General features: G+C 37.3%; 1 protein-coding gene across 4 annotated transcripts in view; it reads left to right on the top strand.

The window, feature by feature from the left end:
• Window positions 1-22,339, top strand: part of LOC125267426 (transcription factor TFIIIB component B'' homolog) — a 33,748-nt gene extending 11,409 nt beyond the window's left edge. Inside the window, exons 7-45 of one of the 4 annotated variants that reach the window (XM_048189042.1) lie at window positions 3,265-3,395; window positions 3,567-3,661; window positions 3,780-3,834; window positions 3,938-4,063; window positions 4,196-4,435; window positions 4,596-4,814; window positions 5,264-5,431; window positions 5,522-5,597; window positions 5,693-5,882; window positions 7,409-7,479; window positions 7,570-7,743; window positions 8,508-8,754; window positions 9,141-9,189; window positions 10,029-10,144; window positions 10,270-10,321; window positions 10,650-10,742; window positions 10,838-11,006; window positions 11,108-11,238; window positions 11,412-11,477; window positions 11,746-11,851; window positions 11,948-12,047; window positions 12,134-12,209; window positions 13,253-13,442; window positions 13,534-13,735; window positions 13,833-13,905; window positions 14,013-14,344; window positions 14,448-14,591; window positions 14,822-14,942; window positions 15,130-15,406; window positions 15,492-15,828; window positions 18,063-18,168; window positions 18,255-18,453; window positions 18,545-18,707; window positions 18,806-18,908; window positions 19,977-20,335; window positions 20,778-20,871; window positions 20,978-21,254; window positions 21,394-21,604; window positions 21,698-22,339. In XM_048189042.1, the coding sequence (XP_048044999.1) occupies window positions 3,265-3,395; window positions 3,567-3,661; window positions 3,780-3,834; window positions 3,938-4,063; window positions 4,196-4,435; window positions 4,596-4,814; window positions 5,264-5,431; window positions 5,522-5,597; window positions 5,693-5,882; window positions 7,409-7,479; window positions 7,570-7,743; window positions 8,508-8,754; window positions 9,141-9,189; window positions 10,029-10,144; window positions 10,270-10,321; window positions 10,650-10,742; window positions 10,838-11,006; window positions 11,108-11,238; window positions 11,412-11,477; window positions 11,746-11,851; window positions 11,948-12,047; window positions 12,134-12,209; window positions 13,253-13,442; window positions 13,534-13,735; window positions 13,833-13,905; window positions 14,013-14,344; window positions 14,448-14,591; window positions 14,822-14,942; window positions 15,130-15,406; window positions 15,492-15,828; window positions 18,063-18,168; window positions 18,255-18,453; window positions 18,545-18,707; window positions 18,806-18,908; window positions 19,977-20,335; window positions 20,778-20,871; window positions 20,978-21,254; window positions 21,394-21,604; window positions 21,698-21,808 (6,049 nt within the window). In that variant the 3' untranslated portion in view covers window positions 21,809-22,339. The remainder of the gene's footprint in view (window positions 1-3,264; window positions 3,396-3,566; window positions 3,662-3,779; window positions 3,835-3,937; window positions 4,064-4,195; window positions 4,436-4,595; window positions 4,815-5,263; window positions 5,432-5,521; window positions 5,598-5,692; window positions 5,883-7,408; window positions 7,480-7,569; window positions 7,744-8,507; window positions 8,755-9,140; window positions 9,190-10,028; window positions 10,145-10,269; window positions 10,322-10,649; window positions 10,743-10,837; window positions 11,007-11,107; window positions 11,239-11,411; window positions 11,478-11,745; window positions 11,852-11,947; window positions 12,048-12,133; window positions 12,210-13,252; window positions 13,443-13,533; window positions 13,736-13,832; window positions 13,906-14,012; window positions 14,345-14,447; window positions 14,592-14,821; window positions 14,943-15,129; window positions 15,407-15,491; window positions 15,829-18,062; window positions 18,169-18,254; window positions 18,454-18,544; window positions 18,708-18,805; window positions 18,909-19,976; window positions 20,336-20,777; window positions 20,872-20,977; window positions 21,255-21,393; window positions 21,605-21,697) is intronic. The other 3 variants (XM_048189043.1, XM_048189044.1, XM_048189045.1) reach the window with 3 other exon arrangements.
• Window positions 22,340-22,862: the final 523 nt, after the last annotated feature.

Raw genomic sequence — 22,862 nt, 5'->3', positions numbered from 1 at the left:
CTTTTTTTAACTTGTTGCTAACACATTGAAGTTGTTTAATTGCAAACGGATTTTGGATATCTCAAACGGTTTGGCCGTGGCGAGGCAACGAATTTATGGCAAGAAAAGGGAAACAAAGTGTTATAACTTCTGCATACATTAATTGATTTTGATGAAACTTCGGCTTAGTCTTCGTTGTACAAGGCTGATCACATGGATGTGACTATTGTGATTCAAAGTCATAGCGCCACCAACTGGAAGCAGAAAATGTGTCACTTTCAGCATACATTGAGATCACCCTCTTATTTTTACCTGATTTGCTTCAAAATTCATCAGAATAATGTTAAAACTTGGCACATGTAATCCTTTGAAAATGGGCAGGGAGGAGGGGCTCTATAGTGGCACCTTGTAGTGCAGTAAATGTGGAGTGAATTTGACATAGTCCTTTGATGTTTAACCGTTTTAAGTGCCTATTGCCCGCTGTGCACAGTTGCCCTGAAGCCACCGGGGTGGCGGTGCCACCGGGCTTGGGCCCGCCATCGCTGCTCGTTACTTCTGGTAACTGCATTTAGGCTTCAAACTTCATAAAAGTTATGTTCATCTGTGAAAATTATCTTGATGGACAAAACGTGTAAGTATCACAACCCTTTGTTAAACACAGAGCTTATTTTTTGCGATTTTCCAAAAGTCTATAGGAAAAATGCATAGGCTTTTGATCGAGGGAACCCGTGCGCCGCTAACTTCCAGGTTGGCCTACAAAGTGACGTCATACCTGCACCACTCTATAGAAACAAGTGCTTAAAGTCAATTAAATATTAATTCTGTTTTTTTTTTTTGATGACCTAACTGAAGTCATCAGCAGCACTTGAAAATCAAGAACATTTACATTCATTTTACACCTGTGATGTTCGCTTCTGTTTTCAAATCTTCTGTTGGGAGGGGTGTGCCGTGCATAGATGAAAAGCATTTGTGATCACTGGCCAGTTGCATAAACTTAGTCATGTTAAGACTGTCTTGAAGGGGTGGATTCCTGAGCTCCTCTTTCATTATATCCTTTTCAAAGACTGAGGAAAAGGTAACACACAACAACAAACTTGACATAGCGGCAATAATAAATAAACAGCAGCAGAAATTCTATTGCACAATCCCTTGTGTAATTGTGTTATGCAGTCCAATATATAGTGTATTTACTAATTAGGGCCCAAGCGAAAATTCGCGCAGGGCCCTCTTGTTCTTCTAAGGATTATTATTAGGGCCCAAGCGAAAATTCGCGCAGGGCCCTCTTGTTTTTCTAAGGATTATTATTAGGGCCCAAGCGAAAATTCGCGCAGGGCCCTCTTGTTTTTCTAAGGATTATTAGGGCCCAAGCGAAAATTCGCGCAGGGCCCTCTTGTTCTTCTAAGGATTATTAGGGCCCAAGCGAAAATTCGCGCAGGGCCCTCTTGTTCTTCTAAGGATTATTATTATTTTTTTTTTTTTTTTTTTTTTTATTTTTTTTCCGTCTTCCGGGGCTTTTTGGGGGCCTTAACATGCTCAAAAACTCTTGAAAATTGGCACACACATTGGAATCCGCGGCCATTAGGACGCCGGAGAGGCTGGTACCCGGGCGTGGCAGGGGGGCTCGACAGCGCCCCTTGAAAAAAGTCTGAAAATTTGGTCCATATATTAAACACGCTTGCACGTATTAGTATGAAACTCAGTACACATATAGACCTCATCGGGCCGAACAACTTTCGTGCTCTAAGTTAAACACCACGCCAACAGGAAGTCAGCTATTAAGGGTTGTTTGAAAAACGCATGCTCTGGAATTTGATATACTCCTCCTAGACGATTAATCCGATCGCCACCAAACTCGGTCAGCATGAAGTCAAGACACTGATGATTAAAAATTGCCAGGGGATTTTTGATATCTCGAACGGTTTGGCCGTGGCGAGGCAACGAATTTATGGCGAGAAAAAGGAAACAGGAAATGTGTTATAACGTCTGCATACATATATTGATCTTTATGAAACTTCACGAGTGTGTTCGTTATAGGAGTCTGATCACATGGATGTGACTATTGTGAGTCAAAGTTATAGCGCCACCAACTGGCAGCAGGAAGTGTATCACTTTTTGAAATGTTTTGAGATCACCCTCTTATTTTTACCTGATTTGCTTCAAACTTCATCAGTGTAATGTCAATACACAGCAGATGTAGACCTATGACAGGATTTTTGATATTTGAAATATTGTTGCCATGGCAACAGGTCAAACTGTAATAATATTCTTGAGTGTTTTTGAGGCTCTTAACATGCTTCAAATTGCATGAAACTCGACACACACATCAATATTGTCAACCAGTAGACATGGACAAAGCCATAGAAATGGGCGTGGTGGAGGGGCTCAGTAGCGCCACCTTTTGACAAAAGTGGGGGGTTAGTTTTTCCTACAATCACCAAACTCGGTACACATATTGTTCTCATCAAGCCGGACAATTTTCTAATTTACATTCATTAGCTCCGACCAACAGGAAGTCAGCTATTTTGGTTTGAATGTTAATTTTTTGAAAAAACAGGCTATGAATTTTATACTACTGCTCCTACAGGGTTTATCCAATTTACACCAAACTTTTTTTAACTTGTTGCTAACACATTGAAGTTGTTTAATTGCAAACGGATTTTGGATATCTCAAACGGTTTGGCCGTGGCGAGGCAACGAATTTATGGCAAGAAAAGGGAAACAAAGTGTTATAACTTCTGCATACATTAATTGATTTTGATGAAACTTCGGCTTAGTCTTCGTTGTACAAGGCTGATCACATGGATGTGACTATTGTGATTCAAAGTAATAGCGCCACCAACTGGAAGCAGAAAATGTGTCACTTTCAGCATACATTGAGATCACCCTCTTATTTTTACCTGATTTGCTTCAAAATTCATCAGAATAATGTTAAAACTTGGCACATGTAATCCTTTGAAAATGGGCAGGGAGGAGGGGCTCTATAGTGGCACCTTGTAGTGCAGTAAATGTGGAGTGAATTTGACATAGTCCTTTGATGTTTAACCGTTTTAAGTGCCTATTGCCCGCTGTGCACAGTTGCCCTGAAGCCACCGGGGTGGCGGTGCCACCGGGCTTGGGCCCGCCATCGCTGCTCGCAGCTATATTTTTCCATTCTGCTTCTCAAATGTACAGTCCAGGCAGTTCTAATTAATAGAAACACTTTCACTTTACACGTTCATTGCATATTTAAACATATATAATGCATAATTGTCAGTAATTACTGATTGATTACAGCGTTGTGTTCAGTTTGACAGTGCGTGTTCAGAGGACGTCTGATACAGTTGTTGAGAATGCCCATCCGCTGTTTGAGCGAGGCTCTACTACAACATACGCAAGTTTCAGGAAAAATAACTATGTGAGGTGCTGGTCTGTCAGAGGTATGAATACTAAATGTTACATCTGTTGGCTTATGATTTTGTAGGAACATGAAATTTGATGTTTGCTCATGTCAAGCATAAAAGTAGGTTGAATTTTAATTGATCAATACTTTATTGGTGCATTCGGTTATGTGAAGAAACTTTTAATTTTAAAGTGTGTGTGTGTTTCAGAGACAGATATGTTCTATTTAGCCATCAGTATGGTGGGAACAGACTTCTCCATGATTGCTCAGCTGTTGACTCACCGTACCAGAGCAGAAATTAAGGTACCGGCTTTAGTACAGACATAACCCTGAGTATAAATGTGATGCCTTAGGTTTGATTTAAACTGGGTCTTAGAGAATTTATCTTTTTGAGTATTTTTTGTCTTTCTCTTTTTGTTAGCGTAAATTTAGGAAGGAGGAGAGAGCGAATGCATGGCGAGTGGATAATGCATTCAGTGAGTCTTTTGTACTTTTTACTCAAATACATCCAGAAATCTATCTGTCTGTCTAGTGTTGTTAAGAATGTACTGTACAATCCTTGGTCTGACATTTATTTAGGAAACAAGCGGCCATATGATGGGGAGTTTTTCAGTTTCCTGCTGAAGAGGATCTTGGCTAAAGACAAACAAAAAGGCACATCCGTAAAGCTGGTTGTGAAATCCAGTAAAGCAAAGAAAGGCAAAGGTAATATGCTCAAGTGTGGTGGCCTCAGATCTTTGGATCCCACTGTAGTGTGTGTGTGTGTGTGCGTGTGTCACATTGTTTATTTTTTATTTATTTTTTTTTATTTACTCTAAACCCCTTCTCTTCACCCAGGTGGTAAAAAAGCCAAACTTGAGGTTGAAGACTCCATTGATGATGATGATGAATTGTGCAGTGTGGACAGTGTCTGTTTTGATTTAGAAAAGGAGAATGAGGACAGCTGTAATGTGAATGAAGCTGATGTGCCGTCAAGCACAAGCAAGAAGCGTAAACGCACAAAAGACACTAAGCCAAATGTTTTGTCATGTGAGAAAACGCGCAAACCGAGGAAGAAAAACAAGACACTGAAAAAAGGTTGCACAATAAGTGTTTATTACAAAATGTTTTATGTGATTCCACATAATTGCAATTTAGATTTGTCCATGCTGTCATTTGTAGTGCAGTATGGTCCAAATCTCACACAGTGTCTAAAAATATGCAACTGAATGACAGTTCATTCTGTTTATCATTTCAGGCAAATGCTCAGTTGAAGGTGAAGATGGTGACCTTGTGTGTGTGGACAATGACTTAGTGGAGGGAAGCACTGTGAACGCAGACAATGAAGATCAGTCGTGTGTGCCTGTATCAAAAAAGAAACGCAAACAATCAAAAAAGTGTGACCGGGAGGGGCAGGAAGAAAAAACAGATGCTGAAGAAAAATGCCTGAAAAAGAGGAACAAAAAGAAACGTAAAGGTTTTTGTTTGATATATTTACTTTAATGAGCTTACGACCCCCTGAAATCAGAATGAGAGTCAATGTGTGTTAGCTGTGAAACCATCTATATTTTTGAGGACTTCTAAAAACATTCCAGTCTTCAGAGTCACATGGTCCTTCAGATATTCTAATTTGCTGAGAAGAAACATTTTTCATTATTATCAATGTTTAAAACAGTTGTTGTACTTAATATTTTTGTGGGAACCATGATACTTTTTTCAGGATTCTTTGATCAATAGAAAGTTCAAAAGAACAACATTTGCTTGAAATGGAAATGTTGTAATATTCATTTTAAATGTATTTTGTGATTAATTTAATGCATCCTTGCTGAATAAAAGTATTAATTACTTTCCAAAAAATGTAAATCTTACCCTAACCTTTAGAACTGGATTATACATGTATAAAAATATACTCTGCTAACTTGACAGTACGGAATGAAGAACCTACTGATGGAGAAAGTGGTGCAGTGAATGAGAAGCTCAATGAGGTGTCTCCCGTCCAAACTAAAAAACGCAAATGCTCCAAAGAGTGTGTGAAGGAAGAAGAAACCACAAAAAGAAAACGGAAGAGTAAAAAGAGCAAAATGTCAATGGAAGGTTAAGGATTTTTTTCTCTCCATGTTAAAGTACACACGAAAAATTGACATTTGCTTTGTAAAATTCATCTGATTTTTATGTTCTACACAGAGTGTACTGGATCTGAGCTGGGTGCTGATGGTAGTAAAGTCTCAACAGCAGCCCCCGATGCTGAAGAGGATCAAGGGTATGCAAAATTATCTTCCCAAGATCAGAGTATGAGATTTTCTTTCAGCAGTCCTCTAATTACAAATCTTCATCAATTGCCTCATAATGTGTCAGGGAGAAGCTCAGTCTAGAGAGCACAGCTCAGGAGCAAATTTCACAAAGCTCTTCCAAACATTCAAAGAGGCCTTTGCCCAATTTGGCAAAAAGAAAAGCCAAAAAATGTTCTGAGCCAAAAGCAACAGAAGAGATTGAAGACACGGTTGAAGAATCTCAAGATGAAAGCTGCAAAGAAGCTGAGAATGCGGTATGTTTTCACACCTACTAGTCTCTCTTTTTTTTTTTTTTTTTCACAAAAGGCACATATTGGTTTGTTTAACACTGTATATTCACCTTATTTTTCATGTAAGAGTGGCATACCCATTTGTAAATTTAATGTGTCTGGATTCTGGTGTCATTTGCTTCTAGTTATTTTTAGATGTACAAAACAGCTTGTTATGTTGCTTGACATTGCAAACTGGTATTTCTTACTATATTATTTTAAAGTATTGTCTAAGTTAACACGCTGGTCTTACTGACTTTACTTTCTAGTTTTACCATTTACAACGCTTTGTTATTCTCGTTATTTCCCTATAGCGGCTAATGAATCGGAAGTCTTGGACATTCACAGAAAACGGCTTGCTTCCACATTGAAAAATAAGGTGGATAGGACAACTCAGGATAAAACAAAGTTTTAAAGGGGTAGTCCACAAAAATAAAAATTCTCATTTACTCACTTTCATGTCATTCCAAACCTGTATGACATTCATTTTTCTGTAAAACCTGTAAAAAATATTTTTAAGAATCTTTGTATACAAATAGTTTACCATTGACTTCATTTATATTGACAAAAAACACTGAGATGTTTCTCAAAATATCTTCTCATCTCTTTTAATTTGTATTTTCTTTTAATTACATAATCATGCAGAGTTTGCATGTTCTCCCCATGTCAGCGTGGGTTTCCTCCGGTTTCTCCCAAAGTCCAAAGGCATGCAGGTTAGGTGGATTGGATATGCTAAATCGGACGTAGGAGTATGTGTGAGTGTGTCTCAGCAATGGGGTTGCATGAGTTAGTGCACTCTCAATGCTGGGTTGCATCAAGAAGGGCACCTGGCATAAAAACCTGTGCCAAATTCAATGTGTGGATAATTCTGCTATGGCGACCCTTAACGGGAGCAGCCGAAAGGAGATGGATTTATTTACCACACAGAAACGTTATGCACACAGAACAGTATGAAACTGCTGTTGCATCTACCAAACAAACCAAATTTAAACATTAAACAAACTCCACTCTGCAAAAAATCAAGTGTAAAATCAGTCTAGTGTAAAACTTTATGTAATGTGGCATTAACTACCATGTACTTAAATTTAAATTAATCATTTGATACAATGCACTTATTGTGTACATACATGTTTTTACATTGTACTTATATTTAAAATACTTGCATGTAATTACATCTGTAATTAATTTCTGTAATTACATTTATAATTACACTATTGACCCATCCCTTACACCTTAACCCACCCTTAAACCTACCCATACTGTACCACTAAACCTGACCCTAACTTTACCCATATCCCACTTCAATAGCAGCAAAAGTCTTTTGCAATACAATATGAACACAATAAGTACATTGTAAGTACATAGTAGTTAAGGCCACCTAATATAAAGTGGGATCAACACCAGTAAATGTTAGTAAGCACAAGGTCACGAGTTCTATTCTGTAGTGATCACTGGAATTCATCATTAATGGGGATAATCCTGAAACATTCTTCATTATTTGATTCTTATAGTTCAGCATCTGTCTTGCTGAGGAACAGCTCCAGAAAGAACAAGTAGTTGTTCTGGAGAGAACTCCTCCAAGGTAAATGGTTCATTCTTTCAGCACTTCACTTGTGTTACACAGTGATCTTTTGAATTACTGCTTATTAAAAATAATCTTATAATATCATAGGCTTAAAGATTCACACAGCTCATCTGAAAGCCAAGACCAGCCACAGTCCTCTCAGAGCCCACTTCATTCTCCTGGTTGCCAGACGAGAGCGGAGAAGGTCAAGCGCAATCTGACTGCTTCAGATGATTGTAATGAAGTCTCGACAGCAGGCCTCTGTGCTGAAGAGAATCAAGGGTATGCTAAATTATTTCCCAAGATTGGAGTAGGGGTTTTTCTTTCACCAGTCCTCTAATTACAATTCTTAAAGGGGTCATGAACTGCGTTGGTTTATTGTTTTATAATGTTTCCTGGGGTGCACTTATAATGTTAGTATGCTTTTTATATAAAAAATTGTCATAATTTATAAATAAAAGGCATTTTTCCTACCCTGATTTTATCCCTCTGGTTTGAACGCTCTGTTTTAAGGGGTGTGTCTGCTGTGAGACTTCAGTGTAAATGGCCACTGCTGTGATTGGCTGACATCTTTCCATTTGAAAGTGTTGCATTACATTTAGATCTATGGCACTATATTTAGATTGTGGCATGAAAGGTTGCAGTGATGAACATTGTAGCCAATCACAGACATGTTGAGCGCATGAAAGCAGTGATCAATTTCTGCACACTAATGAATGCTTTCATCTTCACTAACAGTGCAAAAGTGATATAACTAAGAGATTTGTTGAATAAAACGGTAAATTTGCGTGTGTCAGTCACTGATAAACTCAGTTGATCTTCTTCTACAGAGACGCTGCTTGCTGCCCTTTGATGTCATAGATCCCCACTTTGAAAATCCTGTCGTTTGCTGGATCTAGTGTCAATAAAAGCTTTTATTGGACTAACAAGGAAGTTTTCAGTTCTGAAACTTACAGGATATTCTTATAGTCTGATGACCTCTTATATGTCAAAAGCTCAAGGAAAATTTGATTTCTCAGTTCATCACCCCTTTAATCAATTACCAGGGAGACGCGCAGTCTAGAGAGCACACCTCAGGAGGAAATTTCACAAAGCTCTTCCAAACGTTCTCCTAGGCGTCAGACGAGAGCGGAAAAGGTCACACGCAATCTGACTGCTTCAGAAGGGGAAAGGATGGACCAGTGTCAGACTGGGTCAGATGCTTCACCAGAGGACATGAGTAGCACTGCCATGCCTTATCAAGTGGTCATCCAAGACTGTAAAGTGATGGAGGCTGATCAACGCATGGAGGAGGTAAAACGAGTAATTGCGTTTTCCATGCATTTACATGATAGAGTGCCACTAATCATGTTGAGTGCATTTTTGCTCATAACACGTTGACCTTTTTGTGCTCTGTAATGCTTTGAAACCTCAGTTTATACCGGTGATCTTTATATGTATGGATCTTTGATTATCTGGTGCATTGTACTTTAAGAAAAAATCAAAGAGGTTCTTGTTATACAGTATTTTGATGTGGAATATTATTCTACTTTTTTTTTTATTTATTTTTTTTATATATAAAATCTCAAAATATCATGTTAAGTTTTGAACATAAACAGACCAATAGAAAGACTTAACTACTTATTTTATATAATAAACCTCTGTACAGATGAGACAAATGTTTTTGTTTGTTTGTTTAGGGTCTTAATTTGCCTCATTTAGAGTTTTTGACTTCATCTGATATAAAAGGTAAGTTTACTTTCATATTGTTTTTGTAATAAGACCAATTAAACAAACTGAGCACTTACTGTGTGTATCGTAGAAGTTTGTACTCATTTGCTTATTACAATTTAAAATAACTGTTTTCTATATTAATATATTTTGAAATGTAATTTATTCATGTGATTCTTCAGTGTCACATGATCCTTCAGAAATCATTCTAATATGCTGATTTGCTGCTCAAGAAACATTCATTATTATTATTATTATTATTATTATTATTATTATTATTATCATCATCAGTGTTAAAAACAGTTGTTCTGTTTGTGGAAACTGAAACAATTTTTTTTCAGAAATTTTTGATATAAATTTCAAAAGAATAGCATTTATTTGAAAATAGAAATCTTTGTAACTGTAACACTTTATTTTACAGTGTCCTTGTTAGACATGTTACATGTTGTTACTATAGTAATAACTGTAAATTATGCAAAATTACATGCAACTAACCCTAAACCAAGTCTAATCCTATAGTAAGCACATGTAGTTACTTAATCTTACTCTGTACTTAAATGTATAATTACACTGTAACAAGGACAACTTAAAATAAATTGTAACCTTTGTAACATTATAATACTTGCTGATTAAAAGTGTTAATTTCTTTAAAAAAAAAAAAAAAAAAAGAAAGAAACTTACTGAACCCAAACTTTTGAACAGTAGTGCATTTGAATACAAATGGATGTTATTGCCAAGAGTCATTTTCTGGGCTCTTTATCTAATCTCAAACACAGATCTTCAGATGACCTCTTTTGTTGGGGAGCAACACATAACAGTTGAAACGGGTGTAATGCTTCTTTTCATTTCCCCTCAAGGTCAGACATTACTGAAAAGACCAGTTGTGTTAGTGTCTCAAGAAGAAGTGCAGCACTACCTACGGATCCAAGCACAAACTGCTGCAGAGGAATCAACAGCCTCCAGAGGCGATCATGTCAGTACTGGAGGAGTTTATTTGTGTGTGTGTGTGTGATCTGTTATTGTGATCTGAAGATGTGATGGACAAGCCAAACACACACAATATCTGACTTTTCTCTTCTTTATTGTCTTTTTTTGTAGGTCCAGGACAGTGCATCTACAGTAGATGATCTTCCTTCCTTAGCATCAGTTGGTAAGATTAAAAGCATTATGGCTTTTTGTTACATTCAGTTGTTTTCTTTTCCTTCCTTCCTTCCTTCCTTCCTTCCTTCCTTCCTTCCTTCCTTCCTTCCTTCCTTCCTTCCTTCCTTCCTTCCTTCCTTCCTTCCTTCCTTCCTTCCTTCCTTCCTTCCTTCCTTCCTTCCTTCCTTCCTTCCTTTCCCTTCCCTTCCCTTCCCTTCCCTTCCCTTCCCTTCCCTTCCCTTCCCTTCCCTTCCCTTCCCTTCCCTTCCCTTCCCTTCCCTTCCCTTTCCTTTTTCATTTTAATTTACATATTGATCTCTGCCACTTCTTTAAATAAGCAACTTCTCCAAGACCTTGTAAGATGGAGGACCAGGAGATTTCATCTTTCCTTGAGAAGCCTCAGGTTCCTGACACCACACCATCAGATAAAGGTGCAACATGTTTTAAACATCAAAACCATTAATTACGTGCTAAATTTGGTTTTCAGCTAAAAAAAAAAAAAAGTACAAACAAATTACTTTTACAGATATGACTGAAAGAAGAACAGAGCTTGAAAAGTCTTCATCTCAAATTTCTGAGAATGAAGATCAAATAACTGATCAAGAGGAACATGATTCAGAGCTTATTGAGTCTGATGTCACAGACACTATGATTGAGGAACCTCAGACAGAGGGGAAGAGGATTGTCCCAGTCAGGTGTGTGCTGGCAGTTAAAATTAATAGATGATTCCAGTTGACAGAGGGTTTGTCTAGAATGTCTTTTAAAATGTCTTTGCTTTATGGTGTCATCTGTACAGCTGTTCCTCTGATGGTTCCCAAGATAGTGTTGCTCCAGAGAAACGCAGTCAGGTTGCTAAGCCCACATCCAACCTAGAGTGGGCATCTCAGGTCATAATCAACCCTCAGCAGACCTCCGAGCTTAATGAAGGTGAGATTTATGTTGTTCAGTTTGAGAATGTTGCTTTAAACGTCACTTGTTATTGCCAATGATTAAGACATGCCTCTCCAAAGAGGAAAAGCTTGTGGTATATGAGGTGGATTTGCAGGAACATAAACAGGATGAGAATCTCATGTCTCCTATCCTGTTACTTGGCCCAACAGAAACTTCAGCTTCAACCCCAGATATTTCTGTGGACAGAACTGGTAAAGGAAACGAAGAACAAATTGGTGGGTTTTAAACTTAAATTGTTTTTATATGTTATATGCTTATATATGTTTTTTTTTTTTTTTTTTTTTTTTCTATGAAGTATTTATGTATTTATTAAGCTTGATTTAATTTTGACTCGGGGACAGTGTAGATGCTTATTCTTTACAAAAATATTTAGTCCACGTTTAAACTAACATTACGTTGAAACATAAAACTGACTAGGAACCCGCCATCATGGTTACACACAAATAATTCTGTTCATGTGATCGTTTCATTCGTTTCTCATAGACTCAGTTCTCGATGTTTCATCAGCACCATTTGAAGCACACAGTCCAGTTTCCTCTTTTTATGATCCTGCCACTGAACATACAAGCAACATGTGTGATATGGACACGTACGTACAGTGTTTGTAGTTTTTTGAGCAGCTTTAATTGATGATTTAATTGACGATTTAAATGACAGATAATATACTGTTTAAATGTTTCTTTAGGATGCTGCTTAGTGAGTCTGCAGCTGAAAATGTTAAAATACCAGATGAGCAGGATTCAGAAAAGAAAGATGGCACAGAAGGGCAGTCAGAAGCTCCTGAGGTAAAGCACCCTGACAGACTTTACACTTTGTGTATTCTGTGTTTGCTGAATGAAAGAAACACCTTTTAATTATTGTTTTCTGGTAGGATTGGATTGCCTCTTTAGATGGAGATGCAAAATCTGAAATAGCAGGTTCAGCTGGAGTGGAAATGGGAGCAAATGGTAATGGTGACATGAATACATGAGCCAGAGAAATTAAAATACACTGTATAATATAAATATTTCTAAAATATTGTAAATGTTCTATGCAGTCATTACCATTCAAAGTTTGGGGTCAATATTTTTAATGTTCTTTTATGCTCACCCAGGCTGCATTTATGTGGCAAGGAAACTTTTTTTCATATAGCACATTTAATACACATTTCATACATTATACAAATAATCATTTAAAAAAAAGATTCATAAGACAAAAAAAAATCTAAAAGAAAGATGTACAAATAAAGGAATAAATTAGTTCAAATGGTAACAATAATTTCAGTTCACAGTATTGTTCACTCTTAGTTCATGATAAGAGTGAACAATACTTCTACAGCATTTATTAATCTTAATGTTAATTTCAACATTTACTAATACATTATTAAAATCAAAATTTGAATTTGTTAACATTACTTAATGCACTGTGAACTAACATGAACAAACATGAATAGTTGTATTTTTATTACCTAACATTAACAAAGATTAATAAATGCTCTAACAAATTTATTGCTCATTGTTAGCTAATACATTAACTAATGTTAATGAATGAGACCTTATGGTAAGGTGTTACTGTTCAAATGAAATAAGATTCTATATTAAAATGAATATGAGGGACATAAAAGGAAAAGATTTTAAAAACAGTGCAGTGTGATTAGTGCAGTGCTCAATCAGGAAATGTTAAACAGATGTGTCTTTTTAACTGGACTTAAAAGTAGCTACAAAAGCGGGCACATCTGACATCTTCTGGAAGCTGGTTACAGCTGCAAGTGGCATAATAGCTAAATGCCATTTCACCTTGTTTTGAATTTACCCTTGGTGTTAATTGGCTTGATCCTTCCGATCTGAGAGCTCTATTTGGTTTGTATTCTACCAACATATCTGCCATGTGTTTTGGTCTGAGACCGTTATGGGGTTTGTATACAATTTAAAATCTTACTGACCCAGAAACTTTGAATGGTAGTATGTTATTGTTTTCACTTTTTTTTTTTCTCTCTCTCTCCATTTCAAAGGTGACCAATCAGAGGAGGAGCCCACCTTTATTTTGACTCTATATGAGATTCCAACCTCTCAGCTGTTCCTTGAGGCTGACTGTGGCCAGCAGGACATGCCCCCTTATGAACTGCAGCCAGCACAAGTCCAGCCACCCTTACTGTTTACAGGCAGTTCACAGTCTCTTTCCTTTACATTAGAGGCTTCCAGGTACATTTCCCTTCCAGTCCAACTTTTTTCTCAGTAAAGTAATAGTCCTTAATCATCCATTCCTTTCATCCTTGATGACCTTGTTTTATAGTGCATCTCTGCACATGGAGTCAGAAGAGACCAAACAATGTAAAAGTGTTTCTCACAAGGTGCTAGACGATTCCCTGGTTCCTCATTCAAAGGATACAGCAGAAGATGCCAGTACAAAATTGACATCCTCACAGGAAAGCAGTCGTGATGATGTTAACTTTTTAATTAGTCCACCTGAGATGCTCTCCTGTAATTCTGCCATGGTATGATTCAGTACTCCCTTTTGTTACCATAATTTATAGAGTGATTATATTTTGTAGCAAATTTTGAAAATTAAAGTGTTTTCCCTTTTGGTAAAAGCCAACAGATGTTCCAAATTTGGACGAGATCCCAACAAAATCTCCAGAAACTAAAGCTCCCACTCAAAGGAGAAGTAGGAAATTAACTTGCATTCAGCTTTTATTTATCATGTCAGTTATTATTAAAATAGTATGTTCAAGTAGACAAGAAGGTAATGTCCTCTCTGATCTCTCCATCAAGGTAAGATAAAGGTCAAGCCAAAACTAAAGCCATGTGTGAAGGTTGGGCATTCAAAAAATGGCCAGCATGACTGTGCATCCAGTCAGAATCTGCTAACATCCCAAGCTGAGATTGAGTCCAACCAGGAAACATCTGCAAAGGAAACGGTTAGCTCTAAAATTCACTTAAGCCATGAAGACAATGAGCAGGGAGCCCATCCTGGACATGACGGTGTGATATCAACTGCCATTGTGCCAGGCTCTGAAGATATGAGAGATGAGAGTCCGGTGAAGTGCGGAAGTCCTCTCAGAACAGTTCTCCAGATGGATGAGGATTCGGTTGTTGACCCTCCAGTGAGTCCGAGGCTGCTCTCTGTTGATGCAGACAATTCACGCAGTGTTTTGCTGTATTATAGTTTAAGATAAATCAGTCATTCACGTAAGTGTTTCCTCACAGGTGCACAGGGTGTTGGCTGATGCCTTTGTACTCTCCTCAGGAGAAATGGAAGATGTTTTTAATAAGGAGAAGGAAAGCCCTCATAATACTGAGCTCCAAAAACTTCCAGAGAGTGTGAGATCTCTGTCTCCAGTAAATGACCAAGTAAGTGGTTTTCTGTTTTTATTTTATTTATTTATACCTTTCACAATTAGCAAACAACAACGATCCAATAAATTCCTGATCCAGACCTACACCCCCCCCCCCCCCACTTCCAAGAAGCCATTTTGCATGGATATACATCAAAATAAGGGGAAAACTGATTATTGCAATTTCTGTTTCATGTCATCTTTAAAAGTTTAAAGTTAATTTTTTTGCACATCACATGAGTTTAGTACTTCTGTCCACAGAAGGAAAAAAAGGCAGATATTTCTAAAAAGCCGGATACTTGCAGAGAGGCATCAAGTGTGACATCATCAGTTTCTCAAGAGAAGACTGTGCCTTTACAAAGGAGAGGTAAGGATATTATTTTCCATTCATTGGGCCTTTTTAACCTTTAATAAGATTACCAAAAAATGATTGATATGAAAATAAATAAATAAATAAACATACCAAACTGTTACTGAAGTTAATGTATTTCATTTGTTTTATAATTATATTTATGCATTTAATTTCATTTACATTTTAATTGTATCTTTTCAAGGCAGGTTGCAAGTGAAGCCTAAAATCCCCAAAATAACATCTACTAAAGATGATATCTCAAGACAGGAGCAAACTGACATTGGGTGTAATGAACCAGCCACAACTCAAATCATTTCACCAGTACCTTTGATTAAGGAAGAATCTGTTAAAGTAGAACCGAGATCTGAGCGAGAAGATTTCTCTGATATTCCAAAGGAGGAGTTAGACACAGATGACACTGAAGAAGTCATGAAGACAAAGCAGCAGACACAATTCACTTCTGTGAAAACATCTGCATGGTAAGACATGTCTATCTTTATAAATGTCCTTTAATCTGTGAACAGTCCTTAACTCATTTTTGTTTTTTACACTCTATTATCACAGCATTGAATCATCATCTGTGGAACTGAAATTAGAGGGTGGGCAGGAGGACGTGTCGCACGTAGTGTTGTCTGATATATTGGTGCCGGTTTCTAATGAAATGGAAGCTAATGTTAATATGGAGAGTGTAAGTCCTGTCCAAAGCGGTCTACAGATGGGTGAAGAGAGCCAGCAGGTCCGCACTGCAGAGGCAGACCAGGAGACACATTCACATGAGGGTGTTTCACACATGCTGCTGACTGATATATTCATACCCATCTGTGAGGACATGCAAGATAATCTGAGCAAGGAATGGGTGACAACTGGAAAGAGAAGCCCTCATGAAGCAGAAAGATCTCAGGTTAGTTATCTGAATGAAATTGAGTTATTGGTATTTGTGGATACTGGGTATTAATAGGTGCAATATGTATTATTTTCTGTCCACTAGAGGTCGCTAGAGGCCTAATCAAAACAAAGGCGTAGCTTGATGACGCCAATCTTGAGCGAGGAAACTTGGGACATGTAGTCTTCACATCACAGCTGGTGGAAATAATCAGGATAGGACTCGGGAAGTAATCATGTTCATGGATGCGATTATTAATGTTACTGTAGTATGAAGCAGAGCAGGACTGAGTGTTGTAGGAGCTGAACGAGGCCGCTGAAGCGATTGCGCAACACGCTGCAAGCAGCGGAACTTTTATTATGCCACAGTCGCCGGCGCCGTTTCCGCTTTTCTGGTCATGAGTATGAGGTAACGCAGCTCTGTTTATTAGATACATTTGAGTGTGTTGAAAATGTTATAACGTTACTCTGAGCGTTCGCTCGGCGGCTGCTGTGAGACACTTGTTGCACACTGCGATAAGAGAGATTGATTTTAGAATATCATATTAATGCTGTGCAATATGTAATATTTTTGCAGTAAAATATCCAAAAACCACTAGGCCAGTGTAATATATTTTGTTCACTTGAGTACTTACAATATCCCAAATCTTTCCAACTATTTGTAAATTGTGAGAAAATTGCAATTTTAACCAAGGCACTGGGACGTGTGAGGAGTCACCTGTCAGTCGCGTCATACCTGTGTTACCCTCGGTTTCCGGTTTTATTTTGTAGAAACCATGGAAACACCAAAGAGGCTTTAATACATTACACGCTTTAATAGACAAGGAAACATGTGTTTTGATATATTTATAGACAGAAAACAAATTGTTGTGTTATAGCTCAACACGTTTAGTCTTATTGTTTAAATCAATTTTCTTGATTTTTTTTGCGAGTACCATGCTTTACCATGCCTCAGAGAAAAACACTATTTTGTCAAATAGCTAACATAGCATCATCAGATGCAGCTTTATTTTTAGTAACAGTAATACAGCATTTTCTCCTTCATACAATATGTTTTAAAATTAATAGCATGCCATTTATCAACACAAGCCATCCAGTATTTAATATGATATTCTAAAATCTATCTTACTGCAGTGTAACAAGTGTCTCACAGCAGCCGCTGAGCGAACGCACAGAGTAACGTTATAACATTTTCAACACACTCAAATGTATCTAATATGATGAGCTGCGTTACCTCATACAGCCAGCGACTGTGGCATAATAAAAGTCCCGCTGCTCGTGAGGCGTGTGTTGCGTAATCACTCCAGCGGCCTCGTTCAGCTCCAACAACCCTCGGTCCTGGTCTGCTTCATACTACACTAACGTTAATAATCGCATCCATGAACAAGATTTATTCCCAACTACAATCCCTATTCTTTTGCACTGTCCGTTGAGATGGAGACCAAATGTCCCAAGATTCTGTTCTAAAACTTGGCATCATTAAGCTACGCTTTTGTTTTGAATAGGCTTCTAACGACCTCTAGCAGACAAAACTATTACATATTGTACCTTTAAATGCTGGATGGCTTGTGTTGATAAATGGCATGCAATTACTTTTAAAATGTATTGCATGATGGAGAAAATGCTGTATTACTGTTACTAAAAATAAAGCTGCATCTGATTATGCCACTTCACAAAATAGTGTTTTTCTCTGAGGTGTGGTAAAACATGGTACTCGCAAAAAAATCAAGAAAATTAGAAAACAATAAGAGCGTGTTGAGGTATATAACAACAATTAGTTTTCTGTTCATAAATGTAACCAAACAGTTGTTCCCTTGCCTATTAAAACATGTAATATATTAAAGCATCTTTGGTGTTTCCATGGTTTCTACAAAATAAAACCAGATACAGAGGGTAACACTGTTATGACGCAATTGACAGGCGGCGACTCACACGTCCCGGAGCCTGGGTTAAAATTGCAATTTTCTCACGATTTACAAATAGTTGGAAACATTTGGGATATTGTAAATACTCAAGTGAACAAAATATCTAACACTGGCCTAGTGGTTTTTGGATATTTTACTGCAAAATTCTTACATATTGCACCTTTAATTGTACATTCTCGTTTCCAACTACTTTACATTTACAAAAATTAACTTAATCTTTAATAACACTAATCACATTGTTAAATGAAATCCTTAACCAAACTGGCCATAATTTTAATGTCCCTGATTAATATTTGATGACTTCTTCTATTTGAAATCTATACTACAGATGAGAGAGGATCCAGATAACATAGACCTGTTATGTGCAGTGTCACAATCATCAAATGTGGGACCATCAGTATCACCCAGAAGGAGAAGACCCACTCAGGAGAAAGGTGGTGAAAAACTTTTAAAATAATGTATCTTTTCTCAACACACTGCGTAGTTTCTGTAACAATGTGATGAATTTTCTGCTTTTAAGGCAAGTTATTGGTAAAGATGACATTTCCCAAAAGGAAGGCTGGAGATTCCCCTAAGAGTGCCGAGCAATCACAAACCGTGCCTCCGTCAACCTTAATGTCAAAACAAGAGGTTGAAGCTACTCTAAATGCCCCAGAAACTGAATGCATCTCAGAACCCAAAGTGGAGTCAACACAATGTAGTTTTGAGACTTTCACATGGTATGAGTGGCTTAATTCTCTGATCTGATCTGAAATGCACTGACATTTGGATGAAAATGACACTACTGATGGTTTGATCATTCTGTCATAGTTCTGACTTGCTGCCCGTTGGCTCAGAGGACCATGAGGCGGCGTGTGGGGGGATTTCTCACATGGTGCTCTCTGATGTTTTGGTGCCTGTATTGGACGAGACTACAGAGCACATTCTTCATAAAGAGGCCTTAACAGTTGGTCTTCAAGAAGATGCAGTCAAAGTATGTTCATGTGTTTTGACCGGTCATTGGTCGAGTACTTTTTATCCTAATAAAAATTTTGGGAAAAATGCTATTTACTGAGCATCTATCTGTCACAGGTTGAGAAGTCAACAGATGTTGAGAGACGAGCAAATGCTGAAACAGATAAGCCAACTGCAAGTCAGTCTGTGTCAGTGGAATGGAAAACACCTTGTAGGAGAGGTAAGAATGTATACTGAGTAAAAATAAAAATATAATGCAAAATAGCATTTTAAATAATGAGGAACATATCTTACTCCCCTGAAATAGCAGTTAAAGGGTTAGTTCACCCAAAAATTAAATTTCTGTCATTAATTACTCACCCTCGTGTCATTCCAAACCCGTAAGACAAACACAAAGTAAGATATTTTTGATGAAATCCAAGAGGTTTTTTTTTTTTTTCTTCAATAGAAAGCAACATAATTATCACATTCAAGGTCCAGAAAAGTAGTAAAGACAGCGTTAAAATAGTCAATGTGACTACAGTGGTTCAAACTTAATGTTATGATGTGACAAGAATACTTTTTGTGCGCAAAAACAAAACAAAAATAACGACTTCATTCAACAATTTCTTCGCTTCCCTGTCATTATCCTATGCCGTTTATGTTGTATAGACAGTGCGGCACTTCTGGTTTCTACGTCAGAAAGCCAACTCAGTATTGGCTGGCTTCTGCGTCAGCATCACGCGCATGCATCGTGGTGCTCATGAACAGCATTGGCCAATACTGAACCCGCATTCTGATGTAGAACCCAGAAGTGCTGCACTGTTTATACAACATAAACGTCGTACAATAAAGATATACAATACAATACAATACAATACAATAATGAGAGGGTAGAGAAGAAATTGTTGAATAAAGTTATTTTTGTATATAGTTATATAGTTACGTTGACTATTTTAACAATGTGAATGTGGTACTTGCGTTGCTTTCTATGGGAGAACTCACAGATTTCATCAAAAATATCTTAATTTGTGTTCTGAAGATGAATGAAGGTCTTATGGGTGTGGAACGACATGAGGGTGAGTAATTAATGACAGAAATTTCATTTTGGGGTGAACTAACCCTAAAAAAAAAAAATTAATAATTTTTGCCTTTTCAATGGGAGAGACAGATCCAGAAAAAAAGGTCTACCATGATTTTGTTTAATATGAATTCTTTTTTTAGACAAAGTTAACAGTATCTATCAACATTTTATCAGATAATTTTGATGGATTTGCTTCTAATTTCATGCTTGGATCCATTCCTCAAGGCACACTGCGTCCAAAGCCTAAATTATCAAAAAAGAGAGATGATCCTTCAGAAAGCAACCTCTGTCAGCACGGCTCTACACAGACCTCTTCAGCTGCACTTCAGCAGTCCCTGGACCCTCATGCAGAGGAATGGTCCCTCAAAAGCAATATGCTGCCCATGGACTCAGATGAAATTGAGAACTGGTGTGAAGGAGTTTCCCACATGTTGCTGTCAGATGCATTTGTGCCTGTTTCTGAAGAAACTGAAGAGAACAGCACAGACCTAAAAGTGTTTGTCTCAAGCAGTTCTCGTGAGGATGAGGAACATGCTCTTAGTCCGCCAAAGAGTGAGGAGATGCCCTCTGAGATTTCAGATGAAGTATGCCATTTTATGAAGCATTTAAAAAGTTCATAGTAAATGATTTTTTGTGGGTAAATCTCATGAAAAGAATTATATATTTTTTGAATTATATATTTTTTTGCATTTTTATGTTGTGAAAAAGATTTAGATACAATATAGACATTATATACCTTATGGATTTTATGGTACTGCCTTTATTCAAAATAATTTATTTTAATAATTTAAAAAATGTATCCATTTCAAACACCTTATATTTGAGGAATAAAATTAACTTAATCATGGGCTTAAAAATGCTAAGGGTCCTAAGAGTAGAATTACATTTTCTTCATGCAAAAAAAAAAAAAGTATTTAGTTAGTTAAAGTTTGGAGTGAAATATGAACTGGACAGGTTGTTTTGAGATTCACCTATATGAACCTTTTAAACGAGGTGCAGACGACAATGCAAACATCTGTTTTATAGGTACATCAGTTAGACACCATTTCTGACATGCCAAAGTCTGAGGAGTCAAATGAGAGTCTGCCGGCATCACGAGCAAAAAAATCACCAGCGAGAAGTCAGTCATTCTTCATCAAACACAATATTATTTTTCTTTGTCCTCATTATACTTTGAACTACTAATATTTTTCTCCCAAATTAATCACATTTTCTCTGTCAAACAGGTACATTTCAGATGACACTAAGATCGCCTGAAAGACGCCTTCAAGATCAAGCTAATGTGCTAAAGACACCCCGAGCTGCCCCAACAACACCCCAGCGAGCTCAGACATCAAAAGTGGAGTCCATGGGAACTCCAACAAAGCAACACACAGTAGAGATCTCAGATGTGTGTAGGGTACAGCTAGAGAGGTTATCTGTAGAGGAAATCTGCTCTGCCCACTGTGTCCTGCAACCAAAGCATCACAGCACACCTGTCACTGTGAAAACCACCTCCAAAGGGTAAGAATGCTTTCCATTCCATGCCAGTGACAGTATCTTTTATAATCACTTGTTGAAATCACAATATGTAGTGCTGTTCACAGTAAAAACAACTACTCAGTTGCATAGTTAAATTGCATAAATCTGTTTTTACTCTTAGGAATGTGATGCTCAAGGCATCTCTGGCTTTGCATGGAAGCAGAAGCCCTGGTTTAGAATCGCATGCTGATGAGGAGCCACCCCTGCTGCCGAGATACTCACCAAAGGTTGTCCTTCATCGTATACCAGTAACTGATGCGAACATTTCCACATCTACCTCGTCCCCAGCTAGAGTGTCCACCGCGGCCTCCAGACAACCGGCAGACCATCAGGTATGTGCTGTGATCTGTAATCAAATTACTGTATTATGTACATTACTAAGCCTTTTGTTCTTTTTCATTAATATTACATCCTCTATCATGCAGTTCTCTGAAAATAGCCTTCCAATCTCCAGTTTGGACACTGATAAGGATCCTGTTCAAGTGTCCCAGTTCTTCCTGGACGACATCTTCACTGAAGTCGTGGATCCGGATTGATTCCTATTTGAGACTATCTTTCACTGCTGCTATTCCTGTTCATTGCACTAGAGGGAACAATGTGTAACATTGTTACACTGCTAATTGCAGACCTGTTAGTAAATTGTTAGTAATTTTAATAAAATTGCTCAACTTAAATTTTGTTATGAGGCCTTTGCCATAATTGTTTTTTGTTTGTGATGAGACATGCAGTGATGCAGGTTTAGTCACAGCTGTGTTATTTATTTCTATTTTCCAGTGTGGTTTTTACTGACTGCTTTTGAGTTTAAAGATCTTGCTTTGTTCAATGCGAATATTTGTTTTTATGGTTACTGTGTTACTTTTGTTTTCGTTCTGAGAGCAACATCACTTTTGTGGATTATAAGTATAATTCTTTATATTATAGTTCTCCAGTGAGAATTTATTTTCAAGAATGTTCATAAGTAATATCAATTGTCAATTGTATTGGCAATTTTTGCACAGTCTGGATATTACAGCAGAGAAGTAGTTATAAATAAGTTAATAAATTGATATTCACTTTAAATTTTAAAATGTTTGTTCTTTCTCAGGAAATACAGTGCACTTAAATAGGAAAAATGTGTGTGTGTGTGTGTGGGGGGGGGGGGTATATAGAATATAGATATATTTATGTAGTTATATTTATATAGAACACAAATATTAAATTTGAAGTTTACATTTTTCCCCCCAACTGTAATTTTAAAGACACGCAAAGATCGCGTTTCTGAAAGAAAGGGGTGTACAGTTTTTTTTTTAGCACCTGATGAATATCCGTTTTGTAAAAAAATAAATAAATAAAAATCATATATTTAGTTAAACTGTATGTAAATGGTAGTCATGATTAATGTGGCTAATAGTCAACTTAAATTATTGACGTTATTAGCACGATAAATTCTTACTGCAAAAAGTTCGAGTCAAAATGAAAATGCAGATCGTAAATATTATATTTCTTGAACAAGAATGTTTGCTGAAAGCGGCACACTATTATTGTTTCTGACATACCCTGCATCCTAATGTGCATACTATCCACCCTATCCGCCCTAAATAGTATTGAATA

This window comes from Megalobrama amblycephala, linkage group LG4 (assembly GCF_018812025.1).
Source record: "Megalobrama amblycephala isolate DHTTF-2021 linkage group LG4, ASM1881202v1, whole genome shotgun sequence".
In the NCBI taxonomy this organism is placed as follows: domain Eukaryota; kingdom Metazoa; phylum Chordata; class Actinopteri; order Cypriniformes; family Xenocyprididae; genus Megalobrama; species Megalobrama amblycephala.
Note: the sequence above shows the minus strand (reverse complement) of the source record. Positions and strands in the feature narration are given on the sequence as shown.